Source organism: Arachis ipaensis, chromosome B10 (genome assembly GCF_059453495.1).
Source record: "Arachis ipaensis isolate K30076 ecotype BB chromosome B10, ASM5945349v1, whole genome shotgun sequence".
NCBI classification, from domain to species: Eukaryota; Viridiplantae; Streptophyta; class Magnoliopsida; order Fabales; family Fabaceae; genus Arachis; species Arachis ipaensis.
The window spans coordinates 31,142,281-31,164,061 of NC_142435.1; the positions used below are offsets into that span (position 1 = coordinate 31,142,281).

Genomic DNA, 21,781 nt, shown 5'->3' on the forward strand with positions numbered 1-21,781 from the left:
TGCTCCTCCAACATAAATCTATATGTGTAGATTTATTCTTGTATTTATATTGAAGAATTGGCCTAATAATTATTGTGATTACCAATACAAATCATATGCACAAAAAAAAATTACATATCATATAAAGAAGAAATTAAACGGTAGGTAAAGCATGTGTATAATTGTTGCTGTAGTTGCCTCTTAAAGTGTCACACAGGGCTCGATACCGAATAGTAGTTAGGTTATAGTGAATTTTGTGCGTGCGTGTGTGTTTGAACAAAAAAAAAGAAGAAACTAAAAATGAATTGAATGCTTGTGGAAGTGTGATCACAAGTACTGAACCCTTGAGTTATAATATGTTATATATAGCCGAAGACATCTAATAGAATTTATATATAGAAAGCAACATTAACAGATCTAATTATAACACCTTATCATACAGAGTTTTATGTTTAAGTTATAAAATAGAGGTAGTGAGGTATTATGAGAGCAGAATATCAAAAGATACAGAATATCAAGCTCCAGATTCGACCTGCGAAGTCAAGGCCGGCAGAAGAATATGTACATACATACATGTATATAAGTATATCCAAAACATCCCGACATGCATAAAATAAGCACCAAGTTCTCCAAAAAGCCTCTAAAAGGATTAAACATAAGTTACATATATATACATAGGAGAGTCTAAAAACACAAATACATAACCGACAACCCAAAATATAACATCCCAACTTTGCTTGCCATGGGAACCTCCAGACGCTCAGCGAGGTGCCACTCGACCTGCATCTAAAAAATGACAACATACGTATGGAATGAGAACCGGAGGTTCTTAGCATGATAATGGTGCCCACATAAATAGTATATAAGGTCCCGAAAAAGCTAGAGGTAATCCTAGAACTCCGACACTCAGATTAAAAACTTAGACTTATACTTTAAAATAAAAACCATGTGAACTATCTATGGTACTTAGGTTTTAGTCCAATTTTAACTTAATACCTCAACCTCTCTTTTCTCCAACCCTCCAAAACACCGGTGGAACTACCCTCGTCACTCCTCCGCTAAAGAAAACACAGATAGAATGCAGTTACAGCAAGTAAATCAGATAGCAGCTAGTCATAGATAAGTAATTAGGCAAGCCAAAACAAATGCATATACAACCAAGTCATACAAGTGCATATGATGCATGTCTGTCCTATGGCTAATGAGCTCATTTGACGGTTATATAGCCAACCCGACATGTCCAGTAGCTAACCTGTGCATTGTCTCTCTGTTGCGCACAAGTATCTTAGCACATCAACTGACTGTTAGAGGGAGAGTGCCCTATTACCATTATTAGAGAGAATACGTGCCCTGCCACCATTAGAGGGAATAGGTGCCCTGTCACCCTTACAACCAGAGAGAAAACACATGCATACTCATCATCAATCATTCTCAATCATGCCTCATTTATCATATTCATTCATTTTTAATCAATCATCATCAAGTTCAATTAGTCTTTCTCATCTTATCCATCATTCCTCACGGATTCAGCATTTCAACACTTCTCAAGCTTAAATCACCACTTCGCAATCTTTCTTCACTCCCAAGTTATCACCTCAAGGTTCAACTCCCTCACCATTATTAAAACTAAGTTTTGGGGCCTTAGAGAGTAAAAATAAAGGTTTAAAGGTTAAAAAATAGGTTTAAAATCACAAAATCCATTCTTTTCCAAAACACGGGTCTCGCGTCCGTGAGCTCTGTCCACTTATGCACGCCATGTCTCGCGTACGCGAGGTGTAATTCACTATCTCGCAGACTCTCCCTTGTCTGCATATGCTAGTTCCCCTAGAGAGTGGTGAATTTCCATGTATGCAGCCATATGTCCACGTACGCGGGCCCTGTATTTTCTCAAAAAGCTGTTACAAATCTGCAGAAATACTTTTCCACACCAAACTTTCGACGAGCATAAGTTTTTTGTTAAAAACTATTTTTAGTCCGTTCTTTGAACGGCGTAAACTTCACGGGCTCAATTTTCATATGAAATAAGTTTGGTAAAGTTTGAGCGTCCGAAAGCCGAGTTATAACTTGCGGAATTTTGGTAAAAAATCAATTTTTTGCCAAAAATTCCAAACCTCTATTTTTACTACTTTCTCAACTCAATACCAATATCCTAAGCTTCAAACAGCACCCAAAACAAATCAAACCATATCTCAACACTTATTATTCACTCCATAACACACCAATACACAATTTCATCATGTTCAATCCAATAATCCATATTCAAGACAACTGTATATATAATCATCAATATATCAACATCAATCATTAAGATCATCATTTCTCCAACATCAACCACATTCATATCAATGACCATCAATCCAAACATACCATATCAATTCAACACAATTTGCATAAACTAAAACTACTAAGTATACACCAAACACATAATTCAACTTATCCTAGATCGTTTAGCCTAAGTTATCACGTTACACTATATATTAGCTACGAGAAACCAAAATCATACCTTGGTCAATTTCTCGTTAAAGCCTAAAACACTTCAATTTCACCGTTCTTCAAGCTCTAATGCTTCAACTCTTCACCAAGTGCGAACTCCCAGCCATTAAGACTCAAATTCCCACTTTCCAACACCACTAATTTGATCCAAAAACTCGCAACTTAATCTAATACCAACAATATTACTCAAAATCAACTTAGAGCTCATAATTACTAGTGATTCACAAGAGTTAGAGGTTTCTCACCTTACTAATGGAAATTTGGGACAAGACCCGACAAGTCCACAAAACTTGATCCTAAACACCAAAATCACGTAATCCCTCAAAATCAAAACCTCAAATTTTTTAAATTATGGAGAGATTGGTTGAGCAAAAAATAGTGAGATACTTATTACCAAATTGTTTATGGAGCTTTGTAGAGCTCGACGCGGTGGTCGCGTGGCTGCAAACGGTGTGGCGATTGGAACTCCAAATTGAAAGTTATGTGAGGTTGAATGATAGGTTAGGTTTGGAGTTTCTTTCCTTCTCTTGGCTCCCTTTTAGCATTTTGCATGTGATAAGAGGAAGAAGAAAGCTGAGTTGTGGTTTTATGTGTTGGGTTATGGTCCGATTTGGATTCGGTTCAACCCGTTGGCCTAATTTTGGGTCAAATTCTTTAAAATTAGTGTTAAAATTTATATTTTAATTATTTATATTTTATTAAACTATAAAATTTAATTTTCTAATTTTTTAAATAATAATTAATTTATTGACTAATTATTTACTAATTTCGCAGATTTTACATTAACAAAACAGAAAGCTAACTAAAGGAAGCAAACTAATAGTGAACTAGCACTCCTAACTAATCTTTATCATAATTATATCCATACTTCTAACACCCTCTTCCAGTTCAAGCTTAGATAGAGATTATCACACACTCTTAAGTTTAATCTTAAATTTATCAAACAGTCTTTGTGAGAAAGGTATTGTTAGAATATGTACCAATTGATATCTTGTGAAGGGATGTACACTATGTAAAGCTTCTTTTGAGTCACTAATTTCCTAAAAAAATACAAGTCCAACTCTAGATGCTTGCACCTGCAGTGTAGAATCGGATTTACTGCCAAAAAACAAGAACTTTGGTTGTCATAATAAATGGTTGGGGGAGCATTTTGTTGGATCTTCAACAATTCAAGCAGCTAACGTATAAACATAATCTCAGTTTGAGTAGATCAAGGATCATGATATTTAGCTTCTGTGGAGTTTTTATTAAGCTTGGTTCGCTTATGACATTAGATTCGAACTAAGATATATTGTATACCCTGTGATGGATTTTTTATTATCAACATTTCCGTTCTTGTCTGAATTTGTAAAGGCAATAATTCTATAATCACTGCACTTATTAAATGCTAACCCTTGACTCAACGCACTTTTGAAGAATCCTAGTATCCTGTTAACAGCTTTCCATTGCAGCTCTATTGGATTATGCATAAATTGAAAGATTCTATTTACTACATAGGACATATCATGTTTTGTTGTTGTTGTTGTTAAGTATTGTACAATGCCAACAATAAACGTATATAATTTAGGATCTTCACAAAGTTCTGAGCCTGCAGTGTGAAGCTTAGTAAAAGAGATCATTATTGAGTTTGACATAACATTTGTTGTCAGTATCCCAGATCTCTCTAGCAATTCAGTTGCATATTTTTTTTTGGAATAATATGATGCTGCCTCCTTGCAAGTAAGTAACTTCAAGACCTCGGAAGTAATTGAACTTTCCTAGATCCTTTAGTGGAAATATAGCATTGAGAGATGTGATTAAAGATTCCATTAGTATTTTTATTCGTAATAATATTATAGAAGTTATAATATTTTTTGAAATTATATTGATTTCGTCGTAGAAAAAAAAAAGACAAATAGCCACTTTTACAAAAGGATTGTGGAAAAAAATCACCTCAACTAAGAAGACCATACTCTTAATCCATACACCAAAAAAAATTCTAATAAGTCTTTTAGTTATATCTTTTTTCTAATAATTTATTTTAACCTTCATTATCTAAAAAAATAAAAGAGTTTAATATGCATGCTTTTATATTTAATTATGTGTTAGGTTTATTGTACAAATAAAAATAATTAATTTTTATATTTTATTTAAAAATAATATTTTTTTCTATATAAAAGTATAATTAGATATTATAATAAAAAATTTACATTGATATTTACAAGATTAACTCGAAACCAAATTTTTTTTGGCATAATCGAATCTTAAATTATATTTTCTTCATATTATATGTCATGAATATTTGAAGAAAAGAGAAAAAAATATAAATTGAAAAGATAAATGGTTAAAATTTAAAAATAAAAAAACTAAAAAAGTATATAGATAACAATTATATATTTTTTTCCAAGTGATGAGCCATCAAATAGCTCTAAATATAAATTCTATGCTCTTTACATCTTTTCTAAATACAAATAAGATCCATAACAACTATAAAAAATTTAACTTTCAATAATTACATTTTAACATAGGATTTCAAATATAGGATGCTTTCTCAACCAAGCCATTCAAGATGTAAGTGATTCTGAAATTGATATGAATTTTGCAAATTTCTTTATTACTATTTTAGGGATATGGAATATTGGTAAATTATAGGAGTGGCTCTTAATGAATATAGTTAACTAGATATCTAGATTATTTTTTCCTCTTTAGAAGCAACCTAATCGTGTAGCTTAGAAGCTTACCCCCCTAAATGAAGATTTTAGCATCAAATCAAAATTTGATGGAATTACCCTTCAAAAGGTCATATGAGGAGTTGAAACTATTTTGACCCTTGAAATTTTTGACCGGCCTCAATTTCGACTTTCAAATTTATAGTTACCCAATTAACACGCTCAAATATTAGATTGTGTCCCATGTTTGCCTCTGTAGCTATCTCCGTTAACGGAGATCTGATGTGGTACGTTAAGTTGACAAAGTGTGAATCTACGTGACACCCAACTTACCAGAATGGATGTGTGATGAGTGAATGACGTAGTAAAAGTTGAATGAACTCAATTTCTCCAACAAAGTCTCAAATATATTGGGAAAAGAGGGTTGCAAATTGAGTTCATTCAACTTTTGTCACATCATTCACTTATCACACATCTATTTTAGTAAGTTGGGTGCTACTAGATACACACTCTGTCAACTTAACGTGCCACATCAGATCTCTGTTAACGGAAATAGCTACAAAGCAAAAGTGGGACACAATCCAATATTTGAAAATGTTAATTGGGTAACTATAAATTTAGAGGTCGAAATTATGGCCCGTCCAAAATTTCAGGACAAAAATGGTTTCAACTCGTCATATGAGTCTGAATGTGAATGAATCTCTTATCAGTTATCACTCATCTAAATTATGCAGCATGCACGCAATGGTATGATTCGAAAGATATTAAACTTGCTTCTGCAAATAGAATTCAAAAAATAATGGAATCTGATTCCTCAATATATAGTCATTAATTTCATTAAAGATGGATGTGCAAATCCTCACCCATGTTATCTTCTTATTGCTGAAATAAAAAGAAAGCATAGAAACTAATTTTTTTAGTTTATTAACATTAGCTAATTTTAATATTTAAGTTTATAATTTAAGATTAAATATTAAATTTTTATCTTATTTTTATTTGTTATTTTTTTTAGAAACAAAATTTGTTATACTTATCTTTATTTAAATTAATTATATGTTTATTTTTATCTAATAAAATAATTATTTTAGCTTATTTTAAAATTTAAAATTAGTTTATTATAAATAGATAATATTATTTTTTATATCAGATATAACAACAATAAAAAAAACTTAAATAAGTATATATATATCTTTCATTAAGTTTGAACGAACTTTCAACAACTGAATCATCATTCATTTTTTTTTTTTTTGATGGGGACTGAATCATCATTCATTGCCTTGAAACATGTTATCAAATGTGCAAACTACATTGTTCACTCTTATGAATAAAATGACTGGGATCCCATCCTTATGAATGAATTAGGGTGTATTTAAAAAGAACGTTGTAAGAGAAAAAATATTTTTTAATTTTTGGTAATTTTATACTCAAAATCACGTTTATAAAAAACAATCATTTTTAGTTTCTGTGTTTGGTTTTAATCATTGACAATTTGACATTCGATATTTATTTTTTTTATCAATTTTATTTTTTATACATGTTATTATTTATAAAATTGTTATTATTTCTCTTTATATAAGCTCTTTTTTATTATTATTTATTATTTTTATTTTTTATTAACTTTTTGTTTAATATTATACACTTTTATAATTATGATATTTATGTATTATATTTATTGTTATCTTTTTATAATATAATTTATTGATTCCATTAGGTAAAATAAATTAAACAAAAAAATTAACCATAAATAATAATAATAATAATAATAATAATAATAATAATAATAATAATAATAAAAAATTATAATGTACTAAAAAAAGATTTTTTATTTAAATAAATAAATTAATTATAATAATTACCCAAATAAATAATTTAAAAAATATTTACTGAAATAAATATCACTCTCTTATTTTGTAAACGACATAATTTTACATGTACTGTAAACGAGATAAGACAAGTAGACGCGAAATGTGTATATATATGTCTCGTTATACACGTTTACACGGTAAACGAGATACATGTATTTTTTTTAATTGAAAATAATAAAAAATATTAATATTATCAATAATCCAAATTTTTAGTATGCAATTAGTATATAAAAAGGTTGGTAGAAGAGATTAAAATAGATATATTTGATAATTAGTACTCAAAAAGGTTGATGGATAGTGGGAAGAGAATTGAAACGGTTATATTATCTTCTACTATCCACTATTCACGTGAGAGATAAACATTTTAATTCTCTCCCCACTATTCCATTAATGTCTCCTACCAATTAGCAAACGCTTATTTTTATTTTTCAAATTCAAATCAATCCAATTGATTGGATCATAATTAAAACTTTGTATGTACTCTTTTTTAGTACTAATTGATCAAACATATCTATTTTAAAAAATTTTAAATTAAAACTTTTTATGTACTCTTTTTAGTACTAATTGATCAAACATATCTATTTTAAAAAATTTTAATTTAAAACTTTTTATGTACTCTTTTTAGTACTAATTGATCAAACATATCTATTTTAAAAAATTTTAAATTAAATTATGATCCAATTAGATTGATTTAAATTTGAAAAATTAAAATAACCGTTTGCCAATTATTAGGAGACATTGATGGAATAGTGTGAAGAGAATTGAAACGGTTATGTAGATAGTGGGAGATAACATAAGAGTTAAGTAGTTAACTGTTTTCATTTTAATCCCACTATCCATCAACCTTTTTGAGGACCAATTGATCAAACATATTCATTTTAATCTCTTCTATCAACCTTTTTATATACTAATTTCATGCTAAAATTTTGGATGATTGATAATATTAATATTTTTTATTATTTTCAATTTTTTTTTTTAAAAAATACATATATCTCGTTTATAGTGTAAACGAGATATACACGTTTCGCATTTACACTGTAAATGAGATACATGCAAAATATTTATTTCGATAAATATTTTTTAAATTATGTATTTCAATAATTATTATAATTAATTTATTTATTTAAATAAAAAATTCACTAAAATTATTAAAAATATACTATATAAAAAATATATTAGAAAAAGTATCAAAAAATTAAACATACATAAAAAATAACATTATAATTTAATATCATATCTTTTTTAGTAATTAACTATTTAAAAGTGATTTTAACTAATATTATCTAAATAATATTTATTTTATCAAAATTAATTTTAGTATAGAATTACCAAACATAAATCATGTTACACAAACTTACTTCTAATCAAATCAATTTTATAAAATCACTTTCATTCAAACTCTAATTTGACAAATAACAATTCAAACACATTTAATTCGCTGCATTCTTGTATTGACTCAATTTTTTTGTCAGTGGAATTATTTGTGTATTTTACGATTTTTTCATGTTATTTTCTAATTGTTATGTTATACATGTATTTAGATTTTGAAAAGTAACATTTATTAAAGATCAATTCGGCACTGACGCACTGCTGTATTGTTATTTTTAAAAAAAAAATTAATTTACTAAAAAATGATTTTGGCATTAAAGATCAATTCAGCCCTGTCATACTGTTATTTTTAAAAAAATTTTAATTTGTTAAAAAATGATTTCAATTTTAAAACATATGGGTTGGAACTTAGGTCATTTATTTTGATTATACACACCGAGATCCGGCGTTAAAAAAAATATTCTCTTGTATTCTGTGTGTTTCTGAGAAAATAAAGTTGAAAGGAACATAAACAACAACACAATCAAAATAAAAAGAGAAGGAAAGAAGAAAAGATAAAAAGAAAAAAGACCGTTTCTTTAGCAGTACTCTAAAAACCTAAAACTTTTTGAGTTGGAGCATGTAAAAATTAACCATGACACTACTAGAAAATCTACCAAAAATTATCATTTTTAACTTTTGCATTCAATTTTATATATTAGACTGAAATATACTAATTATATCATTTGTTATTTATATGATAAATTTTGTTGTTTTTTTATAATATTATTTCTTCAATATTTTCTCATGTATTAATGTATATTATTATTTTTTATAAAATTCTTATTTTCGGTTTATATACATTTTTTTACTGTTATTTTTATTTCTTTTTTATAGAATATTTTTTTTGCTTTGAATTATCATTCTATTAATTTTATTAGAATATTAAAAAGCATTAAAAATACTAAAAAAATATTAAAATTTATTTAAATATTTAAAATAAAATTATAAAATAACATAAAATAATTATTTAAATTTATGTCTTTTTTTATAACTTTTCATCTAAAAATAATTTTGAATAATATTTAGTTTACTATAATCCATTTTGAATAAAAATTACTAAACATAAACTACCTCAATTTTACTTTAATACCAACTCAATTTTATAAAATCAATTTTATACCAACTTCCTTCCAAAAACGCTGATCCAAACGCACACTAGAACGATGCCAATTGAGGCTTCTGCAAGTTCTCGTCTGTATACAGCAATCGTCTCTTCTTCGAACCATATCCTTGATACTGGTAGATGATACTATAAAGGCACTGCTTCAGGCTTACAATGTCAAACCTATCTATAAAGGTTAAATCCCCGTTCCTCGATTTAGCACCAGCAAATCGTTGGTACTCCTCAAACACAGAAGATAGGCACCAATTCTGCAATTTTCTCAAGCAGCCAACAAGGCAACCTGTTCTATGCTTTCCTCGTTTGCAATGAATCAAAACTGGGTGATTTCTCACATCAATTAAAACTTTCAGAGCCTCCATAATTGAATCCCTCAGAATAGGTAAAGAAGCCTCCGTCTTCCCCTCAATTCCAAATTGAAAGAGCCGAATGTTCTGCGATCGAAGAAACTCCAGATTTTCTTCTGGATAGGGCTCTGGACACAAGTATATGATGGATCGAAGGTTTAGGGTTTGGAGAAAAGGGAAATTGGAAGGAGTGGGAAAACTGGATCGGAAAATGCAGTCCTCCACCATTGAGAAATTCGGCGGCGGGACCAAAACGACGGCGTCCTCGTCTACGGTATCAACCTCAACTATCAATCCCATTCTAACTAAAACCAAAAAAGAAGACCTTTTCGTTTTTTTCTCAAAAGAATTGAATTAGAATTGGAACTTGGAAGAGAGGAAGGTGTTAGGATTGAATCTTTGAAGTTTGAACAGATTTTGATGCATAGTTGATCTTTATACTTATTTTTTTTATCTTATTTTTGTTATCTTATTTTTTTAAAAAAATAAAATCGGTTATACTTATCTTTGATTAAATACTTATCTTTTTTTAATAGAATGATTGTTTTAGTTTATTTTAAAATTTAAAATTAATTTAATATAAATAAATAATATTATTTTTTTATAATATAACAATAATAACATATAATAAAAATTATTTATTTAATTTTTTATAATTTTATTATTAAAAATTAAAGATTTATTATTTAAAATTTAAAATTTAATTGATTTTGGTTGAAAAAGGTTGATTATCTAGTATCACTGTAATATAAAAAACCAGGCTAACATATTCTATTTTCAAGAGAAAAATATGCATCATAAAACAAATGAACTATGTTGTGTGTACATTAAAATCAATCATTAAAATTAGTCATTAATATAAAATATATACTAAAATATAAATACACATTAAAAATAAATTAAATTACATATATATTTATATATAAATATATTAATAATTGATTTTAATATACAAATAACATTTTTAAAAGCGAATAGAGATGTTGACCTATTGATTCCGTTGCTCGTTAGAGCCATGAACTATCTCTTGGTCTTGGAATGCATGTTGCTCTGTTTTTTTTTTTTTGGTCGTGGAATGCATGTCATTGATAGAGAGACTCGTGACATCTAGTCTTTAGTTTGTAGACTTGAGAATTAATTAGTTTCTTCTTCTTTTGGGCCTTTGACCCCTTTCTTCAACCACAAAAACAAAGAATGATTGCCTTCAAGAATCCAAATAACATTTTTGCTAAGAAACAAAAACGACGTTCATGGTTAGTAACTTGTATTATATATGTTCACCGGATTAAACCAAAAAAAAAAATATATATGTTCACCGGAAAAAAAACTTGTATTATATATATTTTTGAAGGTTATCACAATTAACTTTGAGATATAAAAAACACAGTTATTTTATTGAAATATTCATATTACTGATAAAAATAAATAGATATATTAAATATATATTTAAACAAAATATTTTAGAGATAAGTTTTTAATATAATTTGCAAGTATTATTAAAAAAAAATCATTCCTAAAACTTAATAATTTTATACAAAGTAAATTTTATTAAAAAATTATTCTAAATGATTAATTTTGTTTTAAAAACAATAATCTAACGATCAAATTTTGTCAGAATATCTCATTTATTATATAAAGTTAACAGACATGATGAAAGAAAAAATTAAAAATAAATTGTCTCTTATTTCTGTAATTTTTTGTCGAAATATCTCATCTACTTGTTAGATTGAAAATAAATATTTTTTTCTATATGTATATAAAATTAATCATGCACTAACGGGGAGCAATTTAGTTGGAATTCAACATATAATGATTCAAAAAATCATTAAGATGTGTTGAATAATATGCTCAACAAAATGTCAATTACATATTTCAGAAATTACAACTTATGTATTCTGAAAACATCCTAATACTACCCTTACGCAAACGAATCCACAGAAGAAAATCAAATATTCTTTCCACCTTTTTTTTCATTTCTCTTTACTTTTTATCGTACTTTTTTTTTTCAGTTTTTATTTATGCATTTAACTTTTACCTTCCGTTTTTTCTCTTCCTTTTATTTTATTCAGTTTCTTTTATATCTTTTTCTTCTTTTTATCTTAAATTTTCTATTGATATTATCTTTGGCTTGAGAACCCACAAAAGAAGAATAGGTTTCGTTCCCAAACTATTAGATATCAAACTATCATCGATTTGCTAAAAATCGACAAAATACTACTAAATACGATTTTATATCTTTGTGTTTTTATTTTAATATTTTGTACTGGTCAATAAATACAACTAAATTTGTATCCATATTTTTAAGGATTATTTTTGTCAAAAGTGGAGATAAAGATTTGCCAATTCAAAGACCAATTCAAAGCTTAGAAAACTCATCAGCGGTTTTTCTCATCAAGCTGGCCCATCTTACGTTAATTGATGTCATTTTCGTTTGTTCTTGCTTCTTAAGCATATAATTGCATAATCCTCAACTAATCGAGCTTCTTCAAGGCACAGTTGCTTCCACATGAATTATCTATAATCTTTGATTTGTGTTCCACTACAATGTGCTCTTTACTTGGAATCCAGTTTCTCGATCTAAATAAAACCTTTGTTCCCATATGGTTCGTTGGCTGTCCCTCGTCGATGCAACAATCTCCTAAGAACTGATCACGAATTGTATTTCTTCAATCCCATATCCGATCCCATGCGTTTTTCCTCTAACAAAAATTTGAGAACTTGTTCATTTGCCAAACATTTTGTCACGGTACGGTGGTTCAATTTGCATGCATTCTCATTGAAGAAAATCACTACAACTACATAGTTCTCCGGAGTTGAAAAAAATAATCTTTAGGAATACGTTCTTGAAAATTTTAAAATCGCACTTTAGTTTCAAAATACATAAAATAGTTCTTAAGATTTTTTTTCAGTAGTTACTAATTAACAGTGATTGCTGACATAAAACATTGACTCGCACATGTAGTCATCATTAAGTGTCCACACATGTGATTTAGGGACTGTTTTAAAAAATTTTTTAATCTTTTAGAGACTATTTTGTATTTTATTTTTGGGACTGATTTGTTCACATCGCACACGTAAATATTTAACGGTCACGTGTGTGAATTAATGTTCTACGTCAGCAATCACCGTTAATAATTAATAGAGGAAGACTATATTGTCTAATAAAAGTAAACGTTGGAAATTATTTTGTATATTTTAAAATTTGAGAGATTAAAGTATCTGATTTTAAAAATCTCAAGAACTGATTTTGGTATTTACTCTTTTTTTAGTTTCTCACTATAACCTTAATCTAGCAGGTTAAGAACTAATCCGTCGCAAATCTGAGTTCTATTTAAGGATTTGTCACTAATTTATGAATTACTATGCATAAAATAAAATTCAAACCTCTAATACTTAATTAAGAGAATTAATGAACTAATCACTAAATCCAAATTAATTTAGAGTTGGACTAATTTAACTGGCTTGATGAAACTTAACTGTCGTGGAAAAAAGTAGTTGTTTTTGTAGTAATGATATATATATATACCTAATGTTATGGCAATGGCACATAATATAGGTGAAGAACTATATACTATATTAATTTAGCTGATAAATTTGGAAATTCAAGTCAAATGAGAGATTTTCTTTTGGAATTTCTAGCGAAAATTCTATGAGAAGATTGTCCTTTTCTCTAAGAGTTTTTATCCTCAATATTTGGGACAAATTTTAAAGTTGTCTTTAACATTTAAATCATTCTATTTAAATCTCTAACGTTTTAAAATTTATTTAATATTGTTCTACTATTAGAGATCTATTAATAAAATTGACAGTAGGACAAAACTGAGACGATTTTAAAATATTAGGGAGTTAAATAGGATGAAAACGTTAGAGACAAAAATAATACATAAAAATAAATTTTTATTTTATCCTTCAATGATATCAATTTTTTACGGTACATAATTATTCAATTATTTTTTTAATTACATCTAAGTAAATTACACTTAACCACATTACTTTTATTCTAAATAAATTTATTTTTTTTATAATTTTACTCTTAAAGATTTTTACTCATCATGAAATATCTGTAGAATGACTAGAATCACATTACTTTATTATGTATCATTTTTTTCCGCAAGTTTATGTACTAGTCATTCTACAAACATTTCATGATGAGTAAAAATCTTTAAGAGTAAAATTATAAAAAAAATAAATTTATTTAGAATTAAAATAATCTGATTAAGTGTAATTTACTTAGATGTGATTAAAAAATAATTGAATAACTATGTACTGTAAAAAATTGATATTATTAAAAAATAAAAATAAAATTTATTTCTATTTATCATTTTTGTCCCAACGTTTTTGTCCTATTTAGCTCTTTAATATTTAAAAATCATCTCAATTTTGTCTCATCATCAATTCTGTTAACAGATTCTTAATGACAGAACAACATTGAGTCAATTTTGAAATATTATGGACTCAAATAGGACGATTTAAATGTTAGAAACAACTTTAGGACTTATCTCAACGTTGAGAATAAAAATGATACTTTATTCTTAAAAATAAAATTTATATGAAAAATTTTGGAAGAAATTAAACATTGAGATTGGCTTAATAACATGTGTGATATGGGAAAAAAAAAAAGATTTTTAGAATTGAAATTGTTCACTAATACTAGCTGCTATAAAGAAATAATAGAAGCACAAATAACTAGAAAATTTAGGACAGTCAAGATTGGTGGTGGTTCTATTGTTATATCACTTTCTATAGAAAAAGAAGATAAAAGGGAGGAGGAAAAGTTAACAAATTAAAGATGTCTAGAGTCCATGCCAAAAGAAAAAATAAAAATTAAAGATGTTGTGAAATAATTTTTTATTGAAAAAAGCGAGAGAGCATAACTTTTTGCCAAAACCAAAAGTTATCATAAATTCATAATAGAGTGAAATTTAGCACTGCATTTCATATTTTTTTAATAATAATCTATATAAAATATTCTGACACAAAATATTATTATACTTTAAGTATTTTTTTTTCTCATTTTTAACACATTCAGTATATAATTGTATGTTTATTTGTGTGTGAAAGTATCTATATAGACTTTTTATGGTCAAAGTATTCCTCCTTCTTAATATAAACACTTTTCTAAGAACTCAAATCCCATAGATGTACTTTGAGGTCTTCCAATTTCAAGGTTGTAGTGTATCTCAACCTTTATATATCAATAAAGAGAGTGATATATATTGTTATTTGCGAATTTGATATTATTATTCATCTATCTATGATTTTTTCATATTATCATTATTTTAATTTAGTGATAAAAGTAAAAGATGACCCATAAGAATTAAGAATAATTTAAAAAATAAATATAAATTTAGGTTTGATTATGATAATTTTTTTTATGGTATCTCCAATTTGATAGATCAAGAATTAATTTATTACAGATAAAAGTTTTATTTAAAAGTTTATCATTAACTAGTCAATAAATTACTATATATATTAAATAAGATTTAAATTTTTGACATTTATTTAAGTGAACGAGTAATAGAGCAACTGAAATAGTATGATATTTAAACTTTACTCAAAGATAATATAGTATGACTTATGATAGAAGGAATTGCAAATCCCATAACGGATTATTGTGGGCCTTAATCCCATTTTGGAATACTAATTTTTCTTCTTTTTCTTTTGGGTCAGAAGGCTTAGTTGTTTTTGAGTCATTGCCAAATGTGCCATGAAAAGATTAACAGCAACGTCTCTATTAAATCAGCTTCAGCTGTGTGACCCCTTTTTGATATTTTTATATCACTATCATGTTTTTTGCAGATAGCTATGTTATCCTAACTTTCATTGAATTTGGGCTCTTAATGGGCCCATATATGTGTTGGAAAGTAAGTCTATTACAGTCATTGCCAGTTTGCCACCCTTGACCTCGTCAGAAACAAACTAACAAAAAGTAAAAAGAAAGAAGAAAATTAATTTGGATTGGTTGAGTGGTCAGCTCACTCGTACGTTTAAACAAGTGTCGTGGGGTTAGAGTTCTTTCTTGTGCATGCTGTAATTCATTGGCCAGCAACAGACTTTTAAATGGAGATTCGATCCGCGATAAATTAGTTCTTGACCTATCAGGTTGAGAGATACCGTGAACAACAACAAAATAAAAAAGAAAGAAGAGGAAGCAAAAAACAAGACCTTATTCCTGTTTCAGAAGAGATTCATTCATACCGAATTCCAGGAATATTACTCCAAAGAAAATGAAATTAAGGGTAGCATATATAACATAGAAAATAATTTCTATGCATTGAAAATATAAATAATTTTCTACACTATTAAAAACAATAAAAAGTGATTCTTTAGGATGATTTGATATTTTTAAACTTTTTATTGATTGAAAATGTAAAACAATTTGGTGCATAAAAAATAAATCCAAAATAAGTTCAAGCTATTTTAATACAATAATACAAAATTATTCACAAGATATACTATCTTGCATTTTCAAGATTGATTTCAGGTTAAAAATATTAGATATAAGTATTTATGTATTTTTATTTAAAAAAATAATATTATTTATAATATGATATTAAAATTTATACAATAAAAAAGTCTAATGTTTTAATGTTACTTTGGTTCTTAAAAATAATATAGAATTTTAACACTAAGACAAAAATATATTTATACATAGCCACATACAAACAACAACATAAACACTTATCTCACTCAATAAGATCGATGACAGAAGACATTGAATTGATGATCCAATTTATCATAGAAGAACCTGTTGTCCCTTTGGATAAACTGGTGATTAAAATAAGGTGGAAATTCAGCTGTAGTCAATTTTACGTAAAGTTAATAGTTGAGAGTTATTAGATGAAAATTTAGTCAAATCAATCAAATTATTTAATGACTCTCAACTTTACGTAAAATTGACTGGATCTGAATTTTCATCTTAAAATAAATGATCCTGCTTAATGAAATGGTCAATAGAAAAGGGCAGGCCTACATGAAACTAGAATTTTGAGTGGAACACGATTAAAATCCTAATTTAAAAGGTTAGATCACTCCATATACAATTTGTAATGACAAAAGAATTTGGTTTTATAATCAGGTGGAGAGAGATTGCAAAGAATAATCATAGTAATAGAATTTTTTGGTGTACTTAATTGGTAATTAATTGTATATGGTATTATATAATCAATTCTCTTTTGCCTTTATGGTTATGCCGAACCGAAAGGATAATGAACTTGCTTCATATAATAACCGGTAATGATAATGAGGGTTAGACAGAAATTATCGTAGTAGATTCTTATTTTTCTCAACATGTTTATTTTACTTATACTCCTTGTACTTCTCTCCGTAAAGGGTCAAGCTTCAAACCAACTATGTCTATAAAAGAATATCGATTATATAAGTCAAAGACGTCTTAATGCCTATCATGTATTATTATTATATCTACGTATAGAACATTTACACTTAAATTTCTATTGATCACTTTATTCAAAGTTATTAAGTCTTTTTCTACCTGCATGACTAACTTTTATTTAAGAGAAATGTTAAAAAATTATTAAAATTTATTGTTTTTTATCATTAGTTAATTATTAATATTTAAAAATATAAGTTAAAATATGATGTTAAATTATTAAACTAGAAGAATTGAATTAATGGCTAAAAATAATTACCAAAAAAAAAAATTCTGAATTATGTGGTTCTCGAGTAGCAATTCTCATTATTTATTTCGTCCCCTTAATTGGCTGCTCTATTAATCTTCTCAGGTCATGTTTAAATAACCTAAAATCAAATTTCATATCGTTGTGGGACTATGATCAAAATATCAAAATTTTACAAATCACAAATCATAGTGCGAATGTTATCAGATTTAGTTCGAATTGATTGATTTCTTAAAAATAGATCTCAAATAATTCAGATTTTTGCTTATATATTTTTCTGAATCAAACTTGCACCATAATATAATTATACCTACGAGTACGACACCTATATAGATCTGGACATATATATGTTTGAATTGCTCCCCTGCATCAACGCTAGAGAAAATTGTGTGATTTCTAATGCAGGCTAAAAAATTTTAATATGAAAAAAAGATGTAAGTTTTTGTTAGAAATAGAATTTTTTGGTGTATATATAAGTGGATGAACGTTGTAGAAACAGTAGGTGTAACACGTAGGTCATGTGTTGACTCAGCACGCATACAGCGTGATAAACACGTGGCCCAATCTGCAGCAACACGCACCTTGTATGTTGTCCATGTGACGAACATCAAGCCAACATGTACTCTGCGTATTGATGAACATGTGTCAGGCATGCAAGCAACACACATCCTGCGTGTTGGACACGTGTCAAATGCTGGTTGGATGGCTTTGCAACACAGAACCTGCGAGGTGACTCCTCTACCTATAAAAATTGAAGCTCGTTACTATTTTACTACATTGCGAGAGAGGTGTTTTCCTGTATTATTGGTGTGATGGAGGGAACTGCAAATATAGTGATTTACCACAACGATGAGGTTATACGAAATATATATATGAGCGCGTGAGCTTTGCTTGTGAGAGTACATTTTCGTTTGTGGTTCCGTGCACTATAACATTCGCGGAACTACAATACCGGCTCTGTCAGAGCGTAGAGAGTGATATTTTAAAGAGGGTGAGCAACATTCTCTACCAGAGTCCGGTTGTCGTGTTTGGCGGCCTGATACAGTTTGAGGTTATGCCGATTGTTAACGAAAGAAGTATTCAGCGGATGTTTCATATTCATCAGCAAACTCAGGTACAACATCCAAGGATTGAGTTGTATGTTGAGTTTGAACATATAACTGCGGATGAGGTTCAACATTATCCAAATGTGCAAGATGACAGAACTAAAGCGTACGAAGTAATGAACAATGATAGCAATGAGGAGTTCGAAGCTACATATGAAGCCAGTGACGAGGACGAGGACGGCGATGGGAAAGGTGAGGCATTCGCGGAAACTTTAGTGGTTTCACCCACAGTTAGTCAACCGATGGACATTCCACCTTTTATGTGTAACTTGGAACTTGACGCCATGCATGCACTGGAGTTTTCTGAATATGCGAACATAGGTATGTGAGCAGTGGGTAGTATGTTTTCTTAATTTTGTTTTGACAGATCGATGAGCGATAATTTATTTTTTTATAAGTGTTGTTGATCCTGAGAACGGGTAGTTCAGGATCAGAATGGAATACAGTTCTAGAAAATCAGTCATTGCGGCAATTCGGAGTTATACTATCTTTAAAGGAGTCGATTACGTTGTTTATAAATCCGAGCCACAGACATTCTTTTCAAAATGCAAGACTTATGGACGTGGGTGCGATTAGCTTATCTGAGCTAGCTTGATACAGAAGAAAGCTTGTTGAAAGATTCAGAGATACAATGGGAGGCACACGTGTTCTATGGGAACGATCTCACAGGATCACTCTAAGTTGGACTTGGACACGATTGTTGAGGCTATGAAGCCATTGGTTGAAGCCGACCTAACCATAAAGGTGAAATCTATAATTGGAAAAATCCAGGTAAGATTCAACTATACTATTAGTTACCGAAAGGCTTGATTGGCAAAGCAGAAGTAGATAGCCAAAGTTTTTGGTGGATGGGAAGAATCCTACCAAACTTTTCCATTGTGGTCAAGAGGGATGACCTGTGTAGGCAAGGGAGGACTGTGTATACCCGTACTGGTGAACTACTCAGTTCGCAAGATGTCATTCGACACACTCGAATGAAAGCAACGGCGCTACCATGTCACACACATCAAAATGGGCATGTAGTTCAATTGGGATGATAATGTTGATGTATGGCCGCCAGACAAACTGTAAAATATTACATCGGCTAAGTTAGATTATTAATACTATAAATTATTCTTATAAATTAATACAGATACTGACCTCATCCATGTAATTTATATCGTGCCTAATAAATGCCGCACTCCTCAACATCCACGCTTTGGTTCGTGGATGATAATTCCACCTGCAAAACACAAAATTATAACAGAATTTAAATTACATATTGCCAGTAAAACATAAATAAAATACGAGTCAAATTCCAATAAATTATGTACTGTTACCTGCATGCAACCGGTACATCAGCCGGTGCAAGAAATGGTATTCGCTCCCACGCTCAAACAAACAACAAATCAAGTGGGTCGTCCATCTCCTTGCAATCGTATTGCGATTCACGGCATAGTGACCTATAAAGATGTGCTCCCAATTCTAAGTGCTGATCTGCTAAAAAATTTGGAGCAGTGGTAGGTACTTTGCGTGGGCATATGCCGTCGACTTATCCGTGAAGAGGGTGGTTGCCAGCAGACAGAAGATGTGACACCTAACGTATTGTTGAATAGACTCCCAAGTGTCTAGAGGTTGTCTGTCTCTAATATGGTGAACCCAGGCCATCTTTATGTAACTTTTAGATGAATTACTCACAACGAGTTTGCTGCCGAAAATTGCCTGCTCTGGTTGACCAAGAAATCCTGACTGCTATTGGTCCAAACAGTCACAACCTCTCTATCAATTAGTAGGCCAAATATGTGTAACACGTCCTCCAGTGTTACTGTAACCTCACCAGCTAGCAATATGAAAGAATGAGTCTCTAGCCTCCACATTTCCACAAGAGCAAATAGCAACGCGGAATGTCCTCTGATCTGTCCCACTCTCGAGACATAGTAGAATCATATTGTTCGTAAGGTCTGGTCAACCGCCGGATGCCACATCTCTGATGGATCAAGTTTACGCGACAAAAAATTCTTGTTAACCTGGTATAAGACAACTGAAAATAGAAAATAAAAAATAATTTTATAATTGTCCAAAATTTAAAATAAAAATTAAACCCAAAAAATAAAATAAAAATAACTACATAAAATTCGAAAAACTAATACAAAAATAACTACAGATAATTTGCATTAGAGTTAATAATATTTATTCAAATTAATAAAATACAAATTACAATAAAATAAAAAAACATTAAAACAAAAATTAAAAATAATTATATAAGATAAAAAAATTAAAACATAAATTAAAAATAATTATATTAAATACTAAGCTTTAAATTAACAAAGATAATAAACTTATCACATTAGGTTGTCCCAAATAATTAATAATGTGTTCTGCTGCATCACTATAATCACGAACCATAGTTATTAAACACACTACTTACTCTTACTCTCACCAAAACTCGCCTTCTTTAATCACCTTTTTTCACTTTCAATCTCTCTCAATCACCTTCTGTAAATTTTGAAATGGGAAATGGAAAATGAGAAATGAGAGGTTGAAGCAACAATGAATTTTTTCCTCCCCTTTTAAAGGCACCATTATGCCGTTGTAGCATAACAGTTCCCAGAGCACGCTTGTCGGGTGCATAGAAACCAGCTGAAACAGTGGTCAACACGTAAAATGCGTGTTATCCGTTGCTCGACGTGTGATGAAGATGCCTGAAAATGAATTCTCGGAATCTTCAACACGCAGAGTGCGTATTACGTGCAACGCGACACATGGCGAGTAATCACACGCAAATATGTCTCAAAACCAAGCAAAAAATCTCTGCTTTTTTAACATGCTGGATACGTGTTGTCCTTCTGCTTAACACATAGCGAATTTCTGCTGAGAATATCTGTTAAAGTATCTCGAAATTTTGCACAAAATTTCTACAAATACAACACACAAGGTGCTTATTATGTCCGTCTCCAAATAACAATATTCAACAAAAATACTATATATTTATTCATATAAAAAATAATTTCGGTCTAATGCAAGACACAATAACAGTTCAATAAATTATTATGTCGTGTTGCTTAGAATATTATTGTTCCCACTAGTCATCATGTTCTATATCCACGTCTTCTTTTCTTTTGGTACACAAATTTGTATATGGAAATTAATTGAATCAAGACAATAATAATTGTTTCAGTTCATGCTAAACTCGAAATAGAATTGTAAATTTCACTGTTCAACTAAAGCTGAATGCA

General features: G+C 29.2%; 1 protein-coding gene across 1 annotated transcript; it reads right to left on the bottom strand.

Moving 5' to 3' along the window:
* Positions 1–9,433: 9,433 nt before the first annotated feature.
* On the bottom strand, positions 9,434–10,207 carry LOC107621933 (inositol diphosphatase DSP5-like). Its single transcript, XM_016323899.3, has one exon. The coding sequence runs from the start codon at positions 10,121–10,123 to the stop codon at positions 9,512–9,514; it is 612 nt and encodes a 203-aa protein (XP_016179385.1). The 5' UTR covers positions 10,124–10,207; the 3' UTR covers positions 9,434–9,511.
* Between the last annotated feature and the right edge of the window lie 11,574 nt (positions 10,208–21,781).